This window comes from Lynx rufus, unplaced genomic scaffold, assembly GCF_022079265.1.
Source record: "Lynx rufus isolate CCGP_SWC_20201006 ecotype Redwood Valley unplaced genomic scaffold, mLynRuf1.p SCAF_2, whole genome shotgun sequence".
In the NCBI taxonomy this organism is placed as follows: Eukaryota; Metazoa; Chordata; class Mammalia; order Carnivora; family Felidae; genus Lynx; species Lynx rufus.
In genome coordinates this window covers 160,335,650-160,362,459 of record NW_025814834.1, presented here as the reverse complement: position 1 = coordinate 160,362,459, position 26,810 = coordinate 160,335,650, and the positions used below count along the sequence as shown (strand labels likewise).

At 42.1% G+C, this 26,810-nt stretch overlaps 1 protein-coding gene across 5 annotated transcripts in view; it reads left to right on the top strand.

Moving 5' to 3' along the window:
* The window catches only part of TNNI3K (TNNI3 interacting kinase), a 283,823-nt gene extending 260,810 nt beyond the window's left edge, over positions 1–23,013 (top strand). For 4 of the 5 annotated variants that reach the window (XM_047083662.1, XM_047083660.1, XM_047083665.1 and 1 more), the window contains 2 exons: positions 19,192–19,271; positions 22,487–23,013. In XM_047083662.1, coding sequence (XP_046939618.1) covers positions 19,192–19,271; positions 22,487–22,563 — 157 coding nt within the window. In that variant the 3' untranslated portion in view covers positions 22,564–23,013. Of the gene's footprint in view, positions 1–19,191; positions 19,272–22,076; positions 22,128–22,486 lie in introns of all 5 variants that reach the window. The other variant, XM_047083661.1, reaches the window with a different exon arrangement.
* Positions 23,014–26,810: the final 3,797 nt, after the last annotated feature.

Sequence of the window (26,810 nt, the reverse complement as noted above, 5' to 3'; positions counted from 1 at the left end):
GCTTTCTTTCATTTTTTTTCTTTCTTCCTTCTTTTGTTTAGCAAATAATTGGTAAGGACCCACTATCTTCCAGGCGTGGGGCATACAGTGGTCAGCAAAGTGGACTCATCCCTGCCCTTACAGAGTTGTTGAACAGGCCATTTAGCAAAGCATTATAAACTTTATGATAAGAGAGGCACAGGGTTTAACAGGCAAATGCATGATTGAATGAATTGTGAATGGATGTTTCTAGGTATTTCTACATAGATATTAAGGTTGCGATCCTGAAAGTTAAGTAGAAATTTCTTTCAAACCCATGCCATTTCTGCTATGACTCCTAACTACTCCAAAGCCCAGGGTGATTGTGGGTTTGCATCCGACCATTGTTAATCTCCTGAACAGGTAGCTGGGATCCAGGTAGAGCAGAGAAATCCAGATGAAGGAGATCTATCAATATCCTTCCAAAGATAGATCTTAGGAAGTAATTACTGTCTGCCTTAGTTCCCACCCTTCTCACTTTTCCAGCTCTCTCATGCTGAGATTCACTGGCTGGGGATTGTTCTTTTTAAAAATCTGGTTCAGGCTCTATTGGAAGCTTAACATAGCAGGTGAAGCATTCAGGCCGTGATGGATCAGAGCCAGACACAAATAGGAGGCTTGGACTCAAGGGCTTCAAAGAGAGACATTTAGGGCAGTTCTGTGCTTGGAGCTGCTGCTGCTTGCACTTGCGAGGAGCCAGAATCCAAAGGACACAGCTGCTGCCAATGTGCAGGAATAAAGGGACCGCGTTCCTCGTGTTCCTATGGGGACCTGGGCAGCTCGGCTTACCCACTCCCTTAACACGGTTTCCATTCAGCCTGGCGTCTTATATTAAAAGGTAGACCAAGGGGTACACTTCCAGAGTCGTGCTTGGGGGATAGTTGTAGTGGGCGTTGCATGACTAATTCCTCCAATGTAGTATGGAAGACTTAACTCCTCAGGATACTATATATTTAAAACACAGCACGAGAAAGAGAGACTCTGACTCTCCCCCACACATTCCAAAAATGTAGATCAGTTGTTTTCTTTCTTTTTTTTTTAATTTTTTAAAATATTTATTTATTTTTGAAAGACAGAGAGACACAGTGTGAGCAGGGGAGGGGCAGAGAGAGACAGAGACAGAGTCTGAAGCAGGCTCCAGGCTCTGAGCTGTCAGCACAGAGCCCAACGTGGGGCTCGAACCCACAGGGCTTGGACTTGGGAGCCGTGAGATCATGACCTGAGCCGACCTGACCTATACTACACTGGTCACTCAACTGACTGAGCCACCCAGACATCCCTAGATCAGTTGTTTTCTAAGTCTCTAAAGTGTGTGTGTGGGGGTGGGGGGGGTGCGTGCACACACCTGTGAGAAATATCTAGGGAAGCAATCCCAGCATAACATTCATTTTCTGGTTGGAATATTGATTATGGATTCAAATCTAGTTTAAAAATTGGTGTTTTTTTCAGGTTCAAAATCCATTGTCTTTTTACCTTAGCCCCTGACTTTAGTGGAAACTTTGCCTATTTGCCTGTAGAGGGAAATCAGCACGAGACTGAATTCATAAAACTCAGCTTCTTATGGTCCAAAGCATCAATAGGTCCACGATCAGAAACCCAAATTTCTAACACCAAGCCCACTTCCACTGAAAATTGAAAAATCCAAATTACTAATGAGAGGAAAGAACCCCATGCATTCACTTCACTCCACAGATCACAAGACTTTCCGTGATATAGTGACACTGTAAAGCAGGATGTTCTGATTCTTCTCCTCCCTGTTAAGGCGAGCTCACTCACCTCAGGCAAAGCACCTAGCCTTTCCGCTCTTTAGTTTCTTCATGAAAATAATGATGCTAATAATAATAATACCCATCCCTCATGGTTGCTGGGAAGATTAAATGAGATTTTAAATATATATATGGAATAAATATTCTAACACTTATGATGTTAAAAAGTGCTCTTATAAACATTATCTTAATTGACACTTCTGTGAAACATACGGCTTTGTAAAGTCATGTGTTATAGAATTGTGAGCGTGACATTCGCTATTCTCTAGGCCATCCATCTAAGAGAACAAGGCAGTTCTCCTAAGCCACAGTTCCAAAGGTATGGGTGCATATGGAGTTCTTGCTTTCACTAGAGAAGTGCTTTTGCTAAACTTTGGCATTGGGTGACAGCCCAACTGTGACCAGCCACAAACACAGTTGAGTAATTTTTTGCTACAGTGTCCACAAAGACTCCAGTGAATTCTTCTATGTGAAAAGTCTTTAAAGCACACAGTAACTATGTGGTAATTGACACCAGATAGTATTTGGAGGCATTCAGGAGAGCCTGTGAGGTTATTTTAAGAGCCTGATCTCTGCCCCATGCAGCTAGTTATGGAAATCTGCAGAAGGCATGCTCTGTGGGCCTGCCTAGAATACAGGGGTGTGGCCCTTGTATGGGGAGGTGTAGGCCCTCTTCACCCAGTACTCTATGCACTCCAGGGCTGATGCCCAGCCCCATTGGCTGTGGCCAGACCCAAGGTAGGGCCAACTGGTAACTCACTGGAGGGCCTCTACAAACCCTTTCATGCTTGAAAACTGTACACGAAAATGCATTGTTAGCAAAAAGCCACATAAACCCCTCCAGAAAGAAACTCGTAGATGATTTTTCATTTTTCTCAGTTCTGAGGGCTGTGGATATTCTTTAATTTAATTCATTCATTCATTTAGCAAATATGTATCCAGGGCTTACACTTCTAGGTTCTGCAGTACAGCAGCGGATAAAAACAAAATAACCCCTTCCCTCATGGAGCTTTTATTCTAGTGGGGGAGGAGAGTGACAGACTTTTATTTTATTTTATTTTATTTTATTTTATTTTATTTTATTATTTTATTGAAATGTTTTTATTTATTTTTGAGACAGAGAGAAACAGAGCATGAGCAGGGGAGGAACAGAGAGAGGGGGAGACACAGAATCTGAAGTGGGCTCCAGGCTCTGAGCTGTCAGCACAGAGCCCAAAGCAGGGCTCGAACTCACAGAGTGTGAGATCATGACATGAGCTGAAGTCAGACGCTCAACCCACTGAGCCACTCAGGCGCCCCAACAGACTTTTTTTTTTTGAAAGAAAATTCTGTAGTATGTTAAAACAAAGGTGAGGAATAGGGAGAGCAGAAAGAGATGTGGTTTGCAATTTTATTTTTTTTTAATGTTTATTTATTTTTGAGAGAGAGAGAGGAGGACAGAGGATCCAAAGCAGGCTCCAGGCTGACACCAGTGAGCATGATGTGGGGCTGGAACTCACAAACCGCAAGATCATGACCTGAGTCGAAGTCAGATGCTCAACCGGCTGAGCCTTCCAGGCCCCCCTATGGTTTGCCATTTTAAACAGAAAGATCAGGGAAGACCTCATCCATGAGGTAACATTTGAGCAAAGAGGTGAACAGAGTGAATTAGAAAACCAGAAACCTCTAGAGAAGAGCATTCCAGATTGTGGGAACACTAAGTGCAAAGTCCCTGAGGTGAGATCATGTCTGTGAATTCAGGGAATGGCCTGGAGACCAGAAGGAGCAAAATAATCATAGGGAAGAGTCATAGGAGACAGAATAGAGAAGTGACAAGGGGCCAGATCATGAAGGAGGCTCAGGCCATTGGGAGGACTTCGGCATATACTGAGATTGAGACACATGCCACCACAGGGATCCGAGCAGAGAAGTCACATGATCAGGCTGCTTTCTAAAGGATCACTCAGGGCACCTGGTGGCTCAGTCGGTTAAGCAGCTGCTTTTGGCTCAGGTCATGATCTCATGGTTTGGGAGTTTAAGCCCCACATTGGCCTGTGTGCTGATGGTGTGGAGCCTGCTTGGGATTCTCTCTCTTCCCTCTCTCTGCCCCTTCCCTGCTACCCTGCTTGGGTGCTCTCTCTTAAATAAACAAACTTAATTTTTTTTTTAATAAATAAGTAAAATAAAAGGATCATTCTGCCTGATGTACTTTGTGGGACTGAGAGGAATGGCGGTCAATTCATTTGTTCTTTTAAACCTACTTTCCTCTCATTCAATTATTTAATAAATATTTTATTTAGCACAGGCTGTGGGCTAGGTGCTGGGGAAGACAGACGTGAAAAAAAGCAGTGATGAACAATTTGACGAAGAACATACTAAAGAGGGCAGCTAACCAAGTGAGGAGGAAGCCGACACGAAAGTGAGGCACAGGAAGGTTATGCAACTTGGTCTAAAGCCACAGCTCCGCAGGGGAGGTGCCAGGACTAGAAACCTTATGCCCCTGAGCACGTGGCCAACCTGCACTGAGTGCCAGGGCTGAGAGACAAGGCTGGAGGAACCACCAGGAGTTCAGTTCCATCAAAGTCACTTTTAAAATACATGTGGAGAGCATACTCTATGCCAGGCCCCAGATGCCGGGGCCACAGAGGTAAATAACCAAACGTGGCTCCTGTTCTGAAGGAGCGTGCAGTCGGGAGTGCACATATCAAGGCTTAATAAATACCAGTATAAAAATAACCATGGAGGTCTAGCTCACAAGCCGGCCACAGAACACTTCTTACAGAATCCACAGTCATGTTCCTGCCAAAACAGAAGGCAGGAGCAGTTGTGGGCTCAGCAGGAAATGTCAAACCCTGAGTTGCCCCAGGATTCAAAGAAGCTTTGCAGCACATCACACAAGAGTGGGGTAAAAGCCCCCACGTTACTGGCAGTGGAAGAGCTTTTCAATAAGAACAAGGCACCCTAGCAACATAATAACCATTTTGTTATTCAGGGTCTGACAGCAAAGAATACACAGAGGAGGCGAGGAAAGCTTTGGTGTTGTATGATGAGGCAAAAGGTCCCGGAGGTTTAGTATACATTCACTTAAAACAAAAAAACATTGCTTGTAATTTTGTAACCTCCTTAGGGTGTTTCAAATGGTTTGTGAAGATCAATGTTCCACATGTTCAAAGAGTTTAGGGAGTTTTAAAATCTCTCCATTCAGACTGGCCTGTCATAAAGAACAAAGGAACATGGAATTTCTTGCAGGGATCTGAATTCACACAACAGAGCCTGGAGATGTTAAATCAACAAAGATGGCCTTTGAACTTTCCTCAATCCAAAAGGGGAAACGAATATGTACTGCTCTGTAGGTGCCTATCTAGATGCCACTTTTATCTTCCATCAATAAAATTGGTTTTGCAATTTTTACTTATATACCCACCAAGGGACCATTATTATAAAATAGTGGTTAAAAGGTTGGGCTCAGACAGGCCTGAGTTCAAATTCAAGCTCCACCACTTATAAGCTGTGTGACCTTAGGGAAGTTAGTTGAGCTCTCCAAGTCTCAAGCACCTTACCTATAGGATGAAAATAATGATGTCGCAGTGAGCGTTAAGTGAGAATACACTTTGTACACGTCTGACATATGGTAGACGCTGAATACGTATAATTTTTTTTCTGTTTTGCCATTAGCTCATATATTTTAGTCTTAATTATTCCTCTTCTAAGACAAACTACTAAAATGAAAGATGCCTGGAGAGCCTACTTTCATTGGGATTGCATTGTTTGGCCCAAAGGTGGAAGACAGCTTCGAGAAGCACCACATGAAACGTTTATCTCTTGCTCTAAAGGAGAGGTTGATAAACTATGGCCCACGGGCCAGATCTAACTCTGCCTGTTTCTGTAAAGTTTTTGTGAACACAAACACACTCTTTTGTTTACATATTGTCTATGTCTGCTTTTGTGCTATCATACCAAAGTTGAATCATTGCAACAGAGACCATATGGTCTGCAAATTCTAAAATGTTTACTATCTGGCCATTTACAGGAAACATTTTCTGAGCCTGGCTCTAGGAACTTAAAAACTCCAATTTTCTCAAGTCACATAGCTCTAAAACTGCTTACATTGGAAACTCCTCTCCCCATGGAAAAATAATAAGTCTACCTTCAAGAAGTCAACACGTTTACTCCAACTAGTCAGTGCTAGGTGCTATGTGAGGCCCCAGGGGACACTAAGATTCCTAAGTCAGGGTCCCTCCCGATAAAGAATCTACAGCCCGCTTGTTGATCAGGTGAATATGCAATATGAGGCGAGTTCTGCCAACAGTGAGAGCAAATGGCTGGGGCAGCACTGTGGACCCTGAGGTTCCTTCTTCCTTTCCATGTGGCCATCACCTCTATCCCAGAAGACATGTTTGAAGAAACATCTCCATTGTGTTCCATTTCACTTTCATATCTGGAAAGCCATACCACAAACCAGTGAAGGGATGAGGATACCACAACAAAGAATCCTTCTCAGATTTCCCTGGCAATGGATGACATAGAGGGTGGAATAGGCTGGACAGGAAACAGGAATAAGGAGCCCTCAGTGGAGGTTACTATTCCAATACATGTAGCTGGGGGAGCACAGCTTGTTCCTGAGGCTAAGAAAATGGAAGGAGGCTGACCAATGAATCAGAGGTAAATAAACAAAGATTAAACTTGAATCAATAAAGTTTCTAGGGAGGAATCATCACTCATTCATTTAATACATATTTATTGGGTGCCTAGTTCATGACAATGAGTTTAAGGCACTGGAGAACAAGACACAGTAGTACACAAGACAAGTCCCTGCTGTCATGAAGCTTACGTTCTAGTTGAAAGAGGCAGGCCATCTTAATTTGGATTTCTTCCAAAACAGACCATGAGACAAGGATGTGAGTGAAAATTATTTTTCTGGGATGTGATCTCAAGCACAGTGAAGGAAAGAGAAGGAAGAAAAAATAAATAAAGGGATATGTATGTTAATGAGTAAGTCGCTGCTGTGGGCAATGAAGGCTTAATTTTATGTTGTAAACTCTGAGGGTATAGACCATGTCTCAGAATTTTCCCAACAAGCAGCAAGGACGCTGGAGTCTTTATCCACCAACTCTTGTTCCTCACTGATGGTGACTCATTTGGGTGGGTGGGAAGGAGCATTAGCTAACCCCCACCCCACCTTTAAGTGCAGAGAAACACAGGAAACCATGAGCATGTATGCAAACTTCTAAAGGTGACTTCCCAAGTAGACCAAGGTATACAGGCAGAGTACTGTATCTACCTATACAGGTGACAATGGATAAATACACAAAATGAGATTGTGGTAAATACTATGCAGGCAGTTAGAATAGGTTGGTAGGATAGAGTGACTGGAAAGGTAGTTTAGATGGGCTGGTTAGAATCATGAAATCAAAGGGGCGCCTGGGTGGCGCAGTCGGTTAAGCGTCCGACTTCAGCCAGGTCACGATCTCACGGTCCGTGAGTTCGAGCCCCGCGTCAGGCTCTGGGTTGATGGCTCGGAGCCTGGAGCCTGTTTCCGATTCTGTGTCTCCCTCTCTCTCTGCCCCTCCCCCGTTCATGCTCTGTCTCTCTCTGTCCCAAAAATAAATAAAAAAACGTTAAAAAAAAATTTAAAAAAAAAAAAAAAGAATCATGAAATCAAGGAAGAAGCCTGGGAAACAACATTCAGCAGGGCTAAAGAGCAAAAGTGCAGAGTTCATAAGACAGGAAAAAGAGGAGAAATAGAAGACCTCTGTTGTGGACACAGGATAGGAGGCAGGCAAGAGTGTTACAGGGTGAAGTCCCAGGTAGGTAGCTAGAGGTCAAACCATGAAGACTTCAGCAGCCAGGACAGGGCATTAGAAGGTTGATCAGCCACTGAGGGATTTTCAGCAGGAGTGTGACAGGATGTAATTAAGATTTTAAAAAGTCCATCCTTGTTACTCTTCTTTTCCTTTCTTCCCCCCTCTTCCTAAATGCCTTAGTCCCAAAGCCATTAGATAGGGCTGAGCAAGAGTGACTTCTCTATGGGGTGTGGAACAGGATGTTTGAATCCAAGTACGGTGTGGAGAATGTCCATGTGGATGGTGAGAGTGGTGGTGGGTGGCAGCTGGCTAGCATGAGGTGTCAGAGCTAGAGTGGGAGGAGGGAAGAGTTTTCATGAGGGTTTGGGGCTACCCAGCCAAGGTGCTAGAGCCCAGGTATGGTGAGAAAGACATCTACATGGGAGAGCAACCTGGCATGGGAGGCCAGAGTGCAAGCCTGGGAAGGAGGGCATGCATGGGCGGGGTCAGTGAAGAAGTTACCCCACATAGAGTGTCAGAGCCCAAGCACAGTGGGAAGGACATTCATGAAGGTAGGTGGTAGCCACTGTGGTTCCATGCAGATTGAGAAGGGTATCAGTTACAGGAAGGTGCTTGATGTGGTGAAGTCGGAGCATGAGGGTGGTGAATAGGGTATAAGTGTAGACAGGCAGCCCTGTCCTAGTGACTAGAACCCACACAGGGTGAAGAAGGCGTCACACGGGGCACAGCTCAGTGGAGCCCAAGGTAGGTGAGGTGCACCTGCTTAGGGCAGAGAGGTGGGAATGTAGCCCAGAGTGGGGTGTCAGAACACAAGAGGGTAAGGAGAGCCACCTGGAGACAACAGTGGAGCCCAAGTAGGGTAAAGGAGGACATCTGTGTATGTGTTGATGGACGCGGGTGTGACAACAGTCAGGGATTTGTACTTTCCAGGGCATTGATCATATTAAGGATAATGGGAACCAGGTTTCTCATTTTCTCATTGTCAGAGAAGAGTGTTAGAAACATGGAAAGGGAGAAAACTAGAATGGGCCTTGTGCCGTTGGATTGTATTGGAATTATATGAGAGTGGAGGAAGAGGTCTGAATGTGTTTACATACGTATGTATGTACAAACATGTTCTTCAGTTTTGCCTGCTCTGTGAGAGGGTCTGGGAGCAGCAACATTTCAACCAAGCATCTAGGTCTTCATTTCTAAATACTATTCTCCACTAAAAGTAAACAGGGCACTTTGGAGAAATGGCAGATTTCAAGGCTGGGACAAGGAGAGTACAAAATAAGCCTGGAATGTCTGGTGCCACAGAAGAGAGGTTTTCAAGGGTGGGTGTGTATCAAAGGGACAGCTTGACGGGGCTCTTGCTTGCCAACTATGGGATAATTTAAGCATCAAAATGAATAATGACAGTAACCTTACAACCCCTTGAATAAAATAATAACTAAATCCATACAGAAATAAATAAATGAAGATACTGAAATTTGGTTGAGATATGGGATATTTATATAGTCTCAAAGTAACACCCCACAAAATCCTTATTAATTACAGAAAGAAAAAGAGTAGTTTTGTAGTAGAGAGTCCTGTCAGATACCGCCTTAACCAAGTAACGAAAATTAAGAACACAATAATGGGACAAATCAAAATGTGATGGGATAGAGTGAGGAGAACACAGCAACACCTGTGTGATGCTTCCCGCATCACATGTAATTTTAATTTAATCAGATAAAACCAAATTGAAGGACAGTCTGCAACATCACTGGCTTGTCATCTTCAAAATTGTTCAGGGTCATGAAACTCAAGTAATGACGGAGAAACTGTTTCCAACTGAAGGAGATTAAAGAAACGTAACAACTAAACACAGTGTGTGATTCTCAGCAAGAATCACACACTTCTCGCTGTAAAGTATTGAGATAATGGGCAAAACTTGAACGGAGTCCGAGAGAAGACAAAATCAAATGATTATATTAGGCTATGTAGGAGAATGTCTTTTTTTTGGAATACACTAAGGTATATGGGAAATGGTAGGCAATCAGATTGGCAACTTACTCTCAAATGGTTCAGGATTAAAAAGAAAATTATACCATGTTTGCAACATTCCTTTGTTTTGAGATTGTTTCAAAACAAAAAGTTAAGAAAAAAATTCATACATTTACTTTGGCCACTTCATTTCCCAGGTCTTTGCACAGGCCCCAACCTATTTCTATCCCAGTAATCCCTCCCTTTGAGAATCCACTTATCCTGCAGCTCCTGTGTGTAGGGAGGGTGCCCTTTATAGTATACTGTGTCCCCAGGCATTGAAGTTCACCTGCACGTGTCTACATTTCTATTTACCCCAAAGGGTAGAGTACATGTCCATCACACTCATATCTGGGTTCCTAGCACTTAGCACAGAACCTGGCATTGTGCTTGATAATCAATCATGAAGAGAAGGAGAGAGACAAGGTTGTGGGTGTAAATTTGGAATCATTTCCAGAGCTAACAGTGTTAAACGGGAAAAGCAGGTGATTTGGGTCCTGCCTAGCCTACATTTGAATTACAGCTGTGTGATCCTGGACAAGACTTAAACTTGTTTTCCACACGTGTAAAATGGGTTGTTAGGTGCAGCAAATGTATGTAATAAGATTGGTGAGGCATCTAATAGACTGTGACACTTAGCAGGTATGCAACAAAATTTGGTTTCCGTGTTTTCTTTAAAAACAGGAATAAAAATTAACAAAGAAGTCTAGAACCCCACGCTATATCCTGATATCACTATAACCTTGATATATGAACTTGGGTAAGTTATTTCACTTCACAAGGCTTCAATTTCATTCTTGGTAAAATGAGGTGGGAAAATGGAGGAGTGAGAAGTGAGCTTTATGACCATCATGCTCCTAAGATCTCCTAGTTCTAATATTTAAAATACTTCCCCTTTTTGAGGGGGAATGATAGTAAGTACAGAAGGTGAAAGATAAGAAGGATGTTTGCTGGGGTGCCTGGGTGACCCAGTCGGTTAAGTGTCCAGCTCTTAACTTCGGATCAGGTCATGTTCTCATGGTTTGTTAGTTCGAGCCCCCCATCAGGCTCTATGCTGGCAGCGTGGAGCCTGCTTGGGGATTCTCTTTCTCTCCATGTCTGCCCCTCCCACACTTATGTGCATGCACGTTCTCTCTCTCTCTCAAAATAAATAAATAAACTTAAAAAAAAAGATGTTTGGTATATTTAAAGGATGTTCCTCAGTTTTGAAAGCAGTCAAGGCATGCAAAGTTCACCTCCTACTGGATTGCACAATTCCTCATTTATACCTGCTTAAAGTATAGGTAAATTGAGAGGTGGTAGTATTGTTACGTTACTGTTAAGCACATTAAAAATTGATGAGCCATCAAGGAATTAGCGCACAGTTTCAATTCTTGCTGCGTTTTTCCTTATTCATAATTCTTTTCCTAATTGCTTTTTCCCTTAAAAATGGGGGAGCTGAGACCTTGGATATTTGCCTAATGGCTCAAACAGAGCCATGACCCATTGCCAAGTCTTTCAGGCCTTTTATAGCTGGGGACATTTGCCACTGAAAGAAAGCTGATGGGTTTGATTTTCCTGAAAGAGATATTTTGCACTGACCCCTGGCCCCATTAAATATTTTGGCCATTGCCCATTCACTGTAATGGGAGCAATAAATTTGTTTTAATTTAGGACATTATCAAGTAGGGAATATTGACAAAGACAAAATAATGTTCTGAAAACAGTGGGATGAAATCATGAATAAATAAATACGTTGAACTTAACTGATAAATTAACAAATGCTTATTCATAAGAGTCTGACTGGACTATTTCAAAGTTAGGCCAAAGGTGATCCCATTTCTAATAGAAATGTCGTCTCTCTTTAGGCCAGAGAAAAGGTGGGCTACATAGAAAGACATTGTAAGGCATGGAGAGGCATTTATCCCTTGTGACAGATCTGTTTTAAATAGATCTATTTGTTTTCAGCTAAATGCCAAAAGGTGCATCTAGATGACTCTAGTAGCCTTTTCTATGGCAAAGCGTTTACTTTCCTTGTTTAAACACCTTTATTAGGGATCTCAGCAGGCTGCTTCTCTATCTTTTCTTTGTATTAGTCCCTTAGATTAGTGTCAAAGAACTGAAATTCTGGTTAGTTGTTACCTGTATATGTTTCATGTTGAGTGAAAGAAATGACTTTTCACTTGGATACATTCCTCTTGAGGAAGGGGATAAAGGTGCATATGGCACTGATCTCCTGGCTAATATTCTTTCACAAGTAACATCATTATGACAGATGGCAAAAAAAAAAAAAAAAAAAAAAAAAAAAAAAAAAAACCTAACACACCACAAAGCATATTTGCAAAGCTGTGTGGCCTTGGATGGTGTTGCCTGGGCAAAGTCCAAATGACTAACTCTTCTAGGTTACAGGTAGCCTGAGGGCACTTTTAGCTGCGTAAAAACTAATTGGACCAACTTGAATGGAAGAAAATTGTGCCTGAAGTCTTTAATCACACTAGTAACCTAATGGTTTTCTGTTCAATATAGCCGGAGCAGCGTTTAGGAAGATGAATCCATGCAGCTTAGAAAACCTTGCACAGGATCAGAGAGTTGTGGAGAGTTATAAACATCTTATTTAGAAAGGTTGGGTAGGGGAAAATAAAATTTTCTTAAAGATCTAACAAAGCAAGTCATGAGGAAGCTGACTCTGGCTTCTTTATGATGATAAAGGATATTTTTCTATGAGGATCTTAGTGTTGGTCTTTATATGCAAAGAGTGCAAAATTGTAACTCATGACTAATTCAGTGAGCTCCTCAGATGGAAACAGAACAAGAGTTTGACAGGGACTGCTATTAAATGTAGTGTGCTTTAGAAGAAAGAGCATGGACTGGAAGTCTGAAGACGTTTTTGTTCAAGTTCTGTCTCTGCCTCTTGTTAGCTCTGTGAGTTTATTCAGGTTGTTCAAACTTCCTGAGCCTGATATAGAATGGAGGTAAAATTAATGCTTTCCCAGATACCTCATGGAGGTTTTGTAAAAATACTCTAAGCTAATTGATATAAAAGTATGCTCACACTATAAAACCCTCTACAAATATAAGAGATTATTATATCATTATGGTAGAACTTAATGTTGTAGGTCTCTTTGTTTTTATTTAGTTGTTTTAATTTCAGTCTTGCTTTCAATCCATGCAGACTATATTCATTTGCTCTAATTCACCCAATCAAAGACCCCAGCTCTGTGAAAACCATACTTGGAAGAATATGATAAAAATGGCTTCTTTTGGACTCTATGCCCACCTGATGTCTTCTTTGGAATGTAATTCAGTCAGAAGCCATTATGACACTAGCAAATACTCTGAGAATTTATGAAATCCCACAGCCAAAACCATGATTCATTGCTCCAGTACCAAAAGCATTTGGCAGGCTTTTGTTTGGAAGCCACAATACTGGCTGATTTTGAGGCTCTAAATGGGGCCATTTGAACTCATTGTGGCACTGCCCGCTCCTGCCACTCTGAAGAGATGGCACCAGAGTTCCCTGGACTCTCTTTAGACAGTACTTTTCTTACTTCCTCATAGGCCCTGGTTAACAATATACCTTTCTGGATTAAGAGATGACATAGTGTGGGAGCACCTGGGTGGCTCAGTCAGTTGAGCATCTGACTTCGGGTCAAGTCATGATTTTGTGGTTTGTGGGTTTGAGCCCTGCATCCAGCTCTTTGCTGTCAGCCTGTCAGTGCAGAGTCCCCTTTGGATCCTCTGTCCCCCTTTCTCTCTGCCCATCCCCTGCCCGCATTCTCTCAAAAATATATAAACATTAAAAAAGAGAGAGATGAATTAGTGTTTTAGAGTTTTTCCCCACCCCTCAGACATTGCAACATGAATATTCTACAAATTTATCTTCTTTTTAAAAAATTTTATGTCTCTATTTTGAAAAAGAGAGAGAGAGAGAGAGAGAGAGAGCAAGCAGGGGATGGGCAGAGAGAAGGAGAAAAGGAATCCTAAGCAGGCTCTGAGCCGTCAGCACAGAGCTAGATGTGGGACTTGAACTCCCGAACCATAAGATCATGGACCTGAGCCAAGATCAAGGGCGGGATGCTTAACTGACTGGCGCCCCTACAAATTTATTTTCTATAAAAACTTTTGTGAAGGAGCTCAGGAGTTTTTAGTACCAGACTTACACAACCCGTCAGTCAAATCCTTAATGATGGGTTTATGTGAAAGTGATTTCTCCACACTTTTCCTTTGCTTCAACTTAGATGGCAATGCGGTTCTTCCTTTGAAATAGACCACGAAAAGAGATGGTTCCTTCAGGCAAATAGCACGGTTCAGTTACTATTTCAAATGAAAAGTATATAGACAAAAAGCTACAAACACCACCTTGAGTAGTAGCAGTAATGTGTAGCCAGGTATGCTGTGGCAGGTATAGGGAAATGAGGCACTCAGCCATGGACAAATGTCAGACACTTCAGATAAGGAAGATAAAAATCTTCTGCCTGAGTGGGAAATGTAATCTCAAGCTGCCTTTCCAACACATCAAAGCCAGTTTCACGAAATCTACATGGTTCATGAATACCTTCCAAAGAATCTTAGAATGTAAGAAATAGAGGGACCTGGAATGGCACATCACTTGGATCCCTCTACCGCACCCACGGCCACGATGTACTCTAGCCATACCTTCAAAATTTCCAGGAATGAGACAGTACCCCCTTCTAGAACAACTGAATCTATTTTGGGACAATTCTAACTTCGGGAAATGTGGTGTTTTCTTTTAACTATTCCCAGTGTCTAAGGCTCAGCTTAACCCTTTGGAGAATGTCACCTACCTGAAGTCTTGATCAGTCCTGGATATCCACCCAGTGACAGTTCAATCCAACCACTTGTCATTTGGCACAGATCTCCCCTTCTTACTTACAAGCAATCAGGAGAAACAGTGTCCAGTATCTGAGGAAACTAGATGTGCATATTTCCCCCTTGAAATTTATCCTCACCATGGGGCGCCTGGGTGGCGCAGTCGGCTAAGCGTCCGACTTCAGCCAGGTCACGATCTCGCGGTCCGTGAGTTCAAGCCCCGCGTTGGGCTCTGTGCTGACAGCTCAGAGCCTGGAGCCTGTTTCAGATTCTGTGTCTCCCTCTCTCTCTGCCCCTCCCCTGTTCATGCTCTGTCTCTCTCTGTCTCAAAAATAAATAAATGTTTAAAAAAAAAAAAGAAATTTATCCTCACCAAAAAGAAATAAAGCAAATCTAACATGATGGATTTTTTTCTTTCTGAATAAATTATTCATTCCCCAGTGCACCTTTGTAAGAAACAATGGCCAATGACTATGTTTATCTGTACATGTACATCACAGAACTAATTTGAACTATTTAGCCTAAAATAACTGAAATTAATTTTAGCACTAAAAGTGAGATATATCAATATAATGTGGTAGTGTGCAAAAACTAACATAAAGATTCTATTCTCTTTATTTGTTTAATGTTTATTTACTTTTGAGAGAGAGAGAGAGAAAGCATCAGCATGGGAGGAGCAGAGAGAGGGAGACACAGAATCCAAAGCAGGCTCCAGGCTCTGAGCTGTCAGCGCAGAGCCTGATGTGGGCCTCGAACTCACGAACTGTGAGATCATGACCTGAGCCCAAGTCGGACACTCAGCCGACTCAGTGAGTCACCCAGGCACCCTTCTGCTATTCTCTTCAAAAGAGAAAATTTCATTACACTGTCATTAAACATATACATGAAATCACTCATATAATATCCTATATCATTGATATATATGCCTCTGTATGATATATAGGTCCTTTTAACATAAAGAAGGCCACCTAGTTGACCAGCAGTATTGAAACACTGCAAAATCGAGTGCTTTTCTTACCTGCCATTGGTTCACATTTACTTTCATTGAATTCATGGGACAGCTGCATCACTGGAAATGCCTATTTTCACTGGCCACAACTTCAGCCAACAGAGGTCCCGGTATGTCTCTTAAACTCTGGGCTTCTGTGAAACTCCTGCTGAATTCTGGATGTGCATGAGTTGAGGACAACTACTTCCATGGATCAGGGTTTGGTTTCTTCTGCTTTGTTTGACCTGGGCACAGTTAGCTTCCATCTGTCTGTCATCCTAGAACAGCGTCCAGAACCAGCCAATGTGGTATCTCCTGGGCCAGAAGGTTAAGTCCCCTGGCATGAATTGCATTTAGCAACTGAATAAATAAGACAGCTTGGAGATGGGCTTTTATTCATAGGAAACCAGATAGCCTTTTTGATGATAAAATATTTATTCCCTATTATCTTGTTGTTGCCAAGACCACTATGTACAGCACATTTCTTAAAAGGAGCTGAAGTGCTTAAGAGGTTCTAGTAGGTAGGTAAATTTTAGGGTATTAGTAGGGTAAATTTTATTTTGAAAAATATCTTGAATGACAGTCTGTTGCCCAGAACCGAGTGTGGTTTGCCATTTAATGTTGATTGAGATAATCCCATGTCCCACTTTAAGGCAATACGTTTTCTTCTTTTTAATCATTGCTCCCCTCTAAGAAACAGCTTCACATTATCCCTTAAGAAAGTGAGGCCAAACCTGCAGTCATTTTAAGGCAGCTAAGTGGATGAAGCAGTGTGAATTTATATTAGAGTTTAGAAAAATCTCACTTCTCCAGGTGAACATTTTGTAATAATTTTATTTTAACTATTTACAAAGTACCAGCTAAGCCCTGTGGGAGATCCAAAGATATCATCAGATGGGATGTCTGACCTCTGGGAATAGGCTGTTTAGTGGGCTTCACTAGCATACAAATACAGGCCGTTGCCACACACAGAGGCAGACTCTGATAAGCACTGTGCTACAAGTACAAAGTACTAGAGGGTATGAAATTCTGAGTGGGGTTTCCAAGAAGACTTTGAGGAAATGTTTCCTTTGAGTTGGACCTTGACACATAATAAAAGTAGGTAACGTTTATTGAGTGCTTACTACATACTAGCACTTCCCAAAATCTTTTAAACTTCTTAATTCTTTAATTCTCATGATTAACCTTATAAGTCGAGTGTTGATATAATTCCCATTTTATAGTTGCATAATCTAAAGCAAAGAGTAGTTAAATAACGTATGCCCAAGGTCATTGCTAGTAAGTAATAGAGTCAGGATTCAAATTCAGGGAGTGTAGCACCAGAATGTTCCTTCTTAATGCTTCCCCTTAGAGACAAATAAGATGTCACTGGGGCTCCTGGGTGTCCCAGTTGATTAAGCATTGGACTTCCGCTCAGGTCATGATCTCAAGGTTCATGCACTCGAGCCTCGCATTGGGCTCTGTGTTGAGAGCTCAGAGCCTGGAGCCTGCTTCGGATTCTACGTTTCCTTTTCTCTCTGTCCCACCCTTGCTTGTGCTCTGTCTCTCTCTGTCTGTCAAAAATAAATAAATGTTAAAAAAAATGTAATGTAAAAAAAAAAGATGTTACCAAGCAGATTCAAGTAGTGGGAGCAGCTGAACCACAACCATGGAGGAAGGAAAATTCAGGATGTTTCAGAAAGTACAAAGTCTATTAGCATGGCTTGAACTTGGGGAGAAAAGATACTGAGGAATTGTAGAACATGAGATACACACAGAACGCAAGTAGGTTTGGAAGCAGAGGGTTTGGAACGTGGGCCTGAGGAACCGCAGTGGGGAACGGGGGAGAGTCCTGGCAGGATTTTTGTTACCAGAAGACCTTGTACAGGGGAGGATTGAGTGACCTAAGAGAAGGACATTATTTAAGGACCTATCAATTAATTAAATTGTCCAAAACTTTTTTTTTTTTTTTTTTGGAGTTTCTCCTACATGCCAGGCACTGTAAGTGTTGAGTATATAGCAGGGAATAAGGGAGATAAGATGGACAAGGCTCCCAACTTCATTGTGTGATAGAATATATAAGTAAATGGATAAATGGACAAGATAATTTCATATAGCTTCATGTCAAAGAAACACATTGACATGAGATAGAAAGTGATGATAAGCCAAGGAAATGCCACTTTGGAACGGTGGTCAGGGAAGGCCTCTCTGAGGAGGTGATGTTGCAACTGAGGCCTGAATGACAGAGGATCCAGGCATGGGTGAAGGCAGGGCAGTGGTTCATTAAAGCAGAATTTGGGTTCATTAAGAAGATCATTCCATGCAGAGTTAGTTAGCAAGTGCAAGAGCTCTTGATTAGGAAAGAGCTTGGACGGTGTAAGGGACAGAAAGAACATCATGAAGTGCTTACCAAAAGATGGGGAGAAGGGTACGAGTTGAGGTTGAGGTAGGCAGGGCCAGGGCCTTGTAGGTGAGGGGAGAGCATTGGAGTACATTTTACTCTAAATGAACTGGGAAGCCACTAGAATGATTTAAGTAGGAGAATGTCTTAATCTGTTTTATACTGTGAAAAGAACATTCTGGATAATATATGGAAAATGGGTTATCAGGAGACAGGAGTGAAAGTGGGAACATCAATTAAGAGGCAAACTTCGGAGATCCAAACAAGAAAATTATATGGCCCGGATCTTGAAGGAGAAGGCAGATGAATGGATTAGGGTTCCATAATGGAGGCAGAGCTAAAAAACATTTGCATTAGGTGAGAGTTGTGAAAAAAAGAAAAATTTTGGCGTAAGTAACTGAATGGTGTGGTGCCAGGAACCGAGATGAGAGCTCTGGCTTGGGACGGGGGAATTGAGAGTTCTGTGAGCACAGTGAGGGGAGCACTGGGGGGAACTAGGGAAGCCTCCTGGAGGACGCTAAAGTTTGGGTGAGACATGGACACAAGAGAAACCACAGATATATGATTAACTGACAGATGTGATTCGACATGAGGGTGAGGGTTTTGATGACTTCAGGTTTTGAGTCTGAAGAGGTAAAAAGAAAACAAGCCCATTAACCAGTGTGGTAAAAGGGTAGCAGAAGTCTGAGGAAAAGAAGGATTAAAGAAGAAATTCCTGTTTGAGTACCGGATAAGCACACAGGCTTTGGAATCTAAAAGACCTGGGTTTGAACCATAGATGAGCCAGTTACCAAACGTGTGTAACAAGTTACTTAACTGCTCCACCTCAGTCTCCTAATCTGTAAAATGAGAGAAATGTTTGGTAATAAGGATTAAATGAGATGATAGACTTATGCGTTTAATGCATTGGAATCATGCAGTAAATCTTATCACTATCTCATATAATTCCTACTATAATAACAGCAAAATAATAATATCTCTTGGCATGTGTTTTACTGATAGTGATTATTACTAAGATAATACTCTGGCTATTAGTTGCTTTTAAGAAATACTTGCAATTATATTAACTCAGGATTTAGATTCAACACTCCTTTTTGTTACATTTAATCATCCAAACAAACTGGAAATTATTTATGTACTTTTCCCATCTTACAGGTTAATAAACTGAGGCTCAGAAAGGGTGGCATGCCCAAGTTTACACAGCTGGGAATCATAGCCTACCTGGAAGAGCCAGTACTCACACCGAGATATGACTTACTCCAAATAATTCTGAACTCTCTCCCAACTAGTCACTTGTAGCATAAAAACACCTTTGTATTACTTTACCAGTTTTCTGGGATCTATCCTGAGTGAATAAGTTGTGTTTTATAAAAATGTTGTTAGCAAACAACCACCATAATTTTCAGAGTGTGAAATCATGTGTTGCATGGAACTTTCCAGTGCTGGACAGTGTTCTTCTCAAGGCCTGTCTTTGGAGGAGATGAAGAGGGGTCTTCAATTATCACCCATTGACAAATATGGTAAGTACATAGATTGTTCAGAATGATTAAGGAAACTTCCCCTAGGAAGGTGATATTTATTCATAATAAGGAAGAATAGATTCTGTTTTATAATAAGATGCTTTAAAAACAGTATGTTATAAAAGTACAAACTTTGATCTTATGTAACTCTGCATTTACCTTTGAGTTTACTAATGTGTGTGCATAAGTGTGTAAGGATATGTGCAAGTATATCAGAGTGTGTGTATACATGGAAGAAGAGATAAGTCTCCTGCATCTTGTGATATTCCAAACACCCCGTTGCCACCTTCCTGAGTTCACTGCCTGTAAGCCTCACATCACAGGTATGTAGGGAGGAGAAAAACAAGAGATGAGTTTCTACAATTACGTCATATGCTGGGGGAGCTCCTCCCCTTTGGCAAGTACCTAAGGGTAAATTGTAAACCCAGCCATCCCCTCAAAAACCTAGAGAGGCGATGGAGGTATCACTGATGGTATCTTTTTGCACAGGTCTACTTTAGAAGGAATTAATAAAGCTCTTTGAAATAATTAACACAGTTCTATGCAGGCCCTTGGAAGCCAGAGGCTGGGTAATCACCCTTATCACCAGCTGCCATATTAATGTGCTAGGCCTGTAATGTCCTTTTTCCAACCTCTAAGCCCGAGAGTCTCTATATTTAATTGGAATTTTAGCACAATGGGCTCATTTATTCATGGGAACTTTCCTTGACAATATGGAGGACCGAAAAAAAAATGTATGTCAGTTAAAGAGATCAGATTTATTACAAGAACTGGGTTTGGGGAAGAATAAATTGGATGATGTGTTCCCGGTTCTCTGATTTAGTGAATGGTAATAGACCCTGGAAACCCTCAGCTTTGGGATCCTCACCAGTGCACCTCGTTTGCCAAGTATTATTACCTAAGGCATTAGAAAGCCTTTAAGAAACGAAGGAAAAAAAAAATGTTCTGGATAGATGCAGACAAACTACTTGGGAACATTAAAGAAAGGAAACTTTGTGCTCCGACTCCCAGGACGTGTCTAGAATGCAGCCGAGTGCTTTTTATCATCAGCTTTACAGCATAATTGGCCAGTCCAGTAACCGGGGAAAATGTGCTCTAAGTGTCACATCATCACATTTTTTATAGATATACTATCGTTTTTTCAAACCTTTACAGATGTGACCACACAACCACAAAATACAGGGCACGCTTTGAAATGTGTGCTTTGACCAGAAGTCTTTCCTTTCATGGTGGATGAAACATTTCAAGATGAAGCATTTCGTTAACCTAACGATCTGTTTCTTAAAGGAATAAGACTTTGAGCAGAATTCTTCAAGATGGAGAAGACAAAAGTAATGCAATAAGGCAAAAGTTGGGTTTCCCTATGCATGTTTGTGCCAGAGTTGAAGAAAACATTAGGGTGTTTGAAGGGAGTGAGAGCCCCAACAGGCAAAGAAGATATATTTAAGATCTCCCTCTAGGAACATCACATAGTACAAGAAAGAATGCTTTAATTGCCCTCCATTTCCATTTTATAAACCAAGTGTGGTAAAATAGCTACATTATGAACCGTTTCTTCCTCTCCACCCTCAAAGACAGGGCTAGAAAATGAAGATAAAATTACATGCATTGCAATTTTCTCTGTATGTGAGACCTTTCGCCCTACAGCAACAAAATGTGCAGACACGGCTCAGTCTTTTCCTAAAGCCTGTGGTCAGATTTTACTTGGGTTCCTCTTAAGCCAAGTGGCCACACAAGGGCCTGTCGTTCAACTTTGGCAGGATGCATCAATAAAAAATGTCAGCACCCAGGCCCTGCTGGTTTTGCTACCCATCCTAGAAGGAGAGTGTCCCCCCTTCCTGCCGCCACACACACACACACACACACACACACACTAGAGGGATGTGCACTCACAATCAGATTTCCACTGGAGCATCACAGGCCAGTAAAATCACATGTGGTACACTAGAAGGTTGATGATAGCAATAAAAGGATTGCAAGCTTATGAAAGCATCTATCCAGGCCTGGAATGAAGGTGCAGTTTCAGTCTGAACAAAAGGAACTATTTTGCTTTAGGATGTAGATTTTATGTAGGTCCACCCGAAATTAGGATTCAGTGGTGTGTATCCTGCCTCCCTTCATCTCAGCTTCCCCTGACCACAGCCTTCCTGCCAGCTGACCGGGGTCAACCCTGCTGGAGGTGAGCGAGACAGGCCAGTCAGCAGCAGCCCCAGCACCTCCTCTCTGGAGAGTTTATGTGCTGCCTGAGAGACGTTGACAGAGACCCTTCTTACGAAAATAAATAAGCCTATCCAACTGCATATTGCTAGATGCCTTGATGAAAATGTAGATGGCTGAGTTGGTTCTGAAAACTCAGCTATCACAGGGAGCAAAAGCAGCAATAGCTGTTGACAAATGTGCCCATTTTCCCAGAAGCAATGAACGGCTTCCTCACTTGCACTGGAAAAGTTAACTGCTTCCCTGCACGTGTCCTGTGTTCTCTAGGACAGCGGCCGGATCCTGAGCCACTAGCTGCATTCTGTGGACACAGGGCTACTGCTTCAACGAGCACCAAATACCACCGGTATTTAGACCTAAGCATTGAAGTACACTTAAAAACCGGGTGCTCAGGGAGGAAAAACAAAACAAAACCCAACCAGAGCTGACCTGCTGTAGAGAGTGCCTCTTTCCTTTTTCTCTCTGCTAGTTCCACCTTCTTTTTAAAATTGCCATTTGCTCAACACTCACTGTGTCACACACTGTACGGATTGTCTTACCAACGTTACCAACCTTACAAATAAGTGACGTTAGTGTTCCTATTTACAGATGAAGACACTGGGGCTTAGAAAGGTTAAGTGGACAAAAATCACAGAACTGGTAAGTAGTGGGGCCAAGGTTTAAACCCACACTGGCCTGACTTGTAAGCCCATGATTTTAGCCATCGTGATACACCCCCTTCTGGAACAGTCCCCTTCTTTACTCCAAACTTGGCCTGCGTGGGTCTAAATCACACATCCATCATTTGTGTTCCTCTAGTCTCAGCTCTATGTTTGCATTTTAAATTTTGCCTGTGTTTTACGACTGCTTGCCAGCAGCCTTCGCCCAGACTCTCTGTTCACGTGAGCCGAGAGGAGCCGCTTGGCAGCTGTGGTGCACTGGGTGAGGCTGGTTAAGAAAAATTGGGAAGATGGACTGAAAGGCCGATAAGTAACAGCTGAACTTCTATTCTGATGCAGGCTACGTGTCCGATCCCATGAGCCCGATGCATTTCCATTCTGGCCGGAATAGTGGCAGCTTTGAGGACAGCGGCTGACAGCGTTCCGCATATACCTAAGGAGAGATTTCCCCCAAACTGACAGCAACAATTCCTACCGTGGCAGGCTTGCTTCCAATTATAATATTTTACCCTCTAAGGTCTCCTTAAATTGGCTTGTTTATACTGGTCCTCTTTAATTCCCTACCACAAGTTGGGCTTTGGATTTATGATTAAGGAATGAAATGCAAAGGAACCAAGACAGAATGTATGTAAAAAATTTGTTTGAATTTTTCAACTGAAAGAGCAAATTTATATCATTACTTGGAGATGGGGCCTAAGACTATGGTGGGCACTTCACAATGATTATGTTTTCCTAGACTGAATTATGTGGACTTGCATTTGAGAGCCACGGCTTTGATTTTGTAGAATATTGTTCGTTTTCTTCTCTCATTAAGTTACCTCTAGTGTTCAGCTCTGTGATTAAAGGTTCTTTGTTGGCATCCAAAATGGATTCAGAAGTGTACTGACTTCTGAGTAAGTGTTCTTTAAGACATATTGGTACAAAGAAGTAATGACCTTCAGATCAAGACGCTTGCAAAATACTGCATGTACTTACTTAGCCTCCTTTCTACCTCATACCGAGTGCTCTGTGGTGTCTGGGCATCCTGTTACTGTCAGCATCAAGGTGTCATAAATGCTACTGGTACAGTTATGACAACTGATCTGCAAACGCAAACCTGCTGTTCATACCCGAGTCCGGCACAGCGCACTGGGAGGATGTCTGAGGTACCCCTGGCCTTCCTTCAAAAAGTGAGAGAGCTGGGGGCACCTGGCTGGCTCAGTCAGTAGATCATGGGCCTCTTGATCTCAGGATTGTGAGTTTAAGTCCCACATCAGGGGTAGAGTTGACGAGAGAGAGAGAGAGAGAGAGAGAGAGAGAGAGAGGGAAATCTGCTATCCATGTTCATTCCACTCAGGAAGAAGGGAGTCCTTCCACCAAACAAAATAGTTTTTCTACTGAAAGGCAGACTTGGGAAAAAAAAAAAAAAGAGGCAGGAAACTATGAAAATTTAGTGTGATAATCACTGCTTTTAATCTTGCTAATGAAAAAAAGAGTAAAGGAAGATTGGGTAGTCGCTAAATCAAGGTTTCTAGATCCCAGCACTATTTACAGGTCGGAGGGAATCATCTTTGTGGGGGCTGTCCTGTGCACAGTGGGGTGTTTAACAGCTTCCTGGCCTTTACTCCCAGATGCCAGTAACAGCTCCCCTAAAAAGCCTCCAGACATTTCTAAATGTGCCCTGGGGGACAAAGTTGCCCCAGGATGACAGGATAAATCCTGAGAGGACAACTAGGGTCTTGAGGAGCAATGAAAGGAATCTAGAGCCGAGCTTTGACTACATTTAGACAAATCTGCTTTCTTCTCCTGAGCAATGTGGGCTCATAGACAAATGGAACTGGATGGGAAAAGTGCTGATTGTTCCTCCCATGTCTGTGGTGAGCTCCTTCATCCTCCCCTCTCCCCCTACAGATTAGAAATTACGTTTCTTGAGGGCAATTTCTATCAGAACAACGACCCCACCTCTAAAACCTCTCAGTTGTAAGTCCTCTGAACAGCTTGGGGCTAGCCCATTACAGTCCAGTAGAAGTTAAAAGCACGGAACTTCCATTTACATTCACTCCTTTTTAGCCCGCAGCCTCTGTCTCCCCACCCAGTCATTCTGGAGTCATAGATGCTCTTTCCCACCGTACAATTTGCCAAGGGGCTCTCTAATACACGGGAACAAGGAGCTTGAAGTGGTCATACAAGCATAAAGCTTTCTAGTAAGGAGCTGGCTGAAGAGCCCCTGTCTCTACATCTCTCTCTCTCTAGGCCTCTGCTCTGGCTGCTTTAGGAAATGAGCCGGCACCTAGCCTGGGGTGGCCTTGATCCTTTTATCAGTTGAGTTGAAAGGAATGCCTTAGAAAGTTAAAAAAAATAATAATATAAGTAATTGAGTAACTTAATACCCAGTTTTAACTAAAGATTCACAGTAGGGGTGATGTTGATTATATGTATAATCAGGACAGTGCTGGGGTAAACCTGCAGTCCTTCCAGTTTCCCATGGAATGCGGCCATGTTATCTGAAATACCTCTTTTAGAGGGGGATTTTCTAGAACAAATTTGTGACACTCCCTTTCTTTGTTTCCTTTAATTAGCCACCTCCTCTCTCCACAATGTGTCTCCCTACGTTAGTGCTTCCCTCTGGCTCTTGTCAAGTATCTGCAAATAATGAGACTAATACGTCTTGATTCCTGAGAAGGGGAACCTTTTCACAGATGCCAACCTGTAGCTCACAAGCCCTTTTCATTACTGCACCTTTAATGGGGCCCAGCTATCATCTCAGAGCTAGTCTTGAGATCATGAGGTTGGTGTGTGTGTGTGTGTGTGCGCGCGCGCGTGTGTTTTTTCCTCCTTGCTGAAAAATGTCTCACTAATTGCTTTCTTTTTCTGCTGGTAAAAATGAACTTCTGTGATCATGTTTTTGCATGCTTAGCACATTACATTTTTTTCTATGTGCATGCAGCACTGAGCTCACTTCGAAGATGTTCAATTAGCTATAATTGTAAGCCAAATTACAGCAGCACCAGGAGAGAGTTATTCCAACAGAGTGATTATTTGGGTTAAATTATTTCCAAAGCTGACATTTCCCTGGGAAAGAGGAAAAAATGGGTGCTAGTGGTACAGGAAAAGGCTAGTGCTAGATAATACATCTGAAATGAAGGACCTGATTTCTTTCTCTCTCTCTTGCTCTGTCTTAATTTCCTTTCCTTTTTTTTTCCTTCCTTCCTTCCTTCTCTCCCTGAGGTCACTCAGACCTTCTATAGTACTTGTATAGCCTTGGGCAAGTCACTTAACCTATCTGAGCTCCAGTTTATTATTATTTGTAAGATGGTAATAAATAACATTTCTCTTGTAGAATTGCTATAAGAATTGCATATAATATAAAATGCATTGTATAGTTCCTGGAACACCATAGCAGATATTATTGTAAATATTGTTTATTGTTATTCTTAAATCACCATGCAGCCAAAGAGCTGTACTACAAGAGGAGAGCATGAGAAGGGTGGAGATTTTTTTCTCTCATGTGACAATAACCATCAGTGTCCCTAAAACCCCCTAGCAAATAGCAAACTTCTGAGCTTATCCTTCTGAGGCAGTGTGAGCCAAGATCCAGCAGCCTTAGGATGGTCTTATTTTGTAATGTCTTATTTACACCTGAAATCAAATTAGAAATCAAATCCTTTAAATCAAATACAAGAACCAAAAAAGCATTCTCCAACAAGGAGGATGCTAAGTAAAAATAGCAAGAAAACACATTTATTGAGCACTTACTATGTGGCAGGAACTGTTTTTGGTGATTATACGTGCTATTATTTCACTCATTTCTCCAAATAACTCTGGAAAGGGAGAAATATTTTTTTTTCTTTATTGCTCAAGTGGATAATGAATCTAAGCTAGTATAGACTGGAACCAGGTGTCAAAACTAGGTTTGCCTTGCACTAGTATCCGTGATTTGTTCACTACCCAGTACTGCCTCCTTTGTGTGGAGGGAACAGAATAAAAATAGCAAATGTTCACAAGCCAGAACCGTGGTAAAAGCAAAGAAATCTGCACTTTTGCAGTCCTTGGGAAAATTTGGGAATTACCCAGGAGAAGTTTCAGGGACCAGAAAAAACAAACCTTTCCTGATTGCTGTGGCTCATTATTGCAAAGTAAAACCAAAAATATAATCATCATCATTTTCTCTGTGTTAATTATGGAAAAGAAGGGGCTGGAATAATCTCAAGGCTCAAAAAATACACATTGTTATTTTCTAGGCAGAATGAACCAGAAATGATTGACAGAAGCAAGACTCTCACCGTGATAAGCAGGAACAAAAAAGTTATGAGGGCAAAGCACAGCAATTAGGGAAGCCAAGGAGTTTCACGTTTTCCACTCCTCATTAGCACACTGGGTAGGGAAAGCAGGGAGAGATAGTGTAGCCATTACCAGTAAGATTTGAATACCTTATTCCTTCCTAGTTTTGTGTTGCTTGAAGTTACTCAAGCATGCAGACTGAAGAGCTCCCCCTGATCCATTCCCTTCCATATTTCAAGAGCCACGAGGGCAAAGATGAGCCATTTGACATTTGCAGTCCCTTCCCCGGTATCAGCTGAAGGCTCAGCTGCTGCAGTAACAGACTGTGGTCCAAGACTGTCAGCTCAATTAGCACCGTATGCAAAACATGATGGAGAAGCAAAGTTCCTCTCCCTCCTTGGAC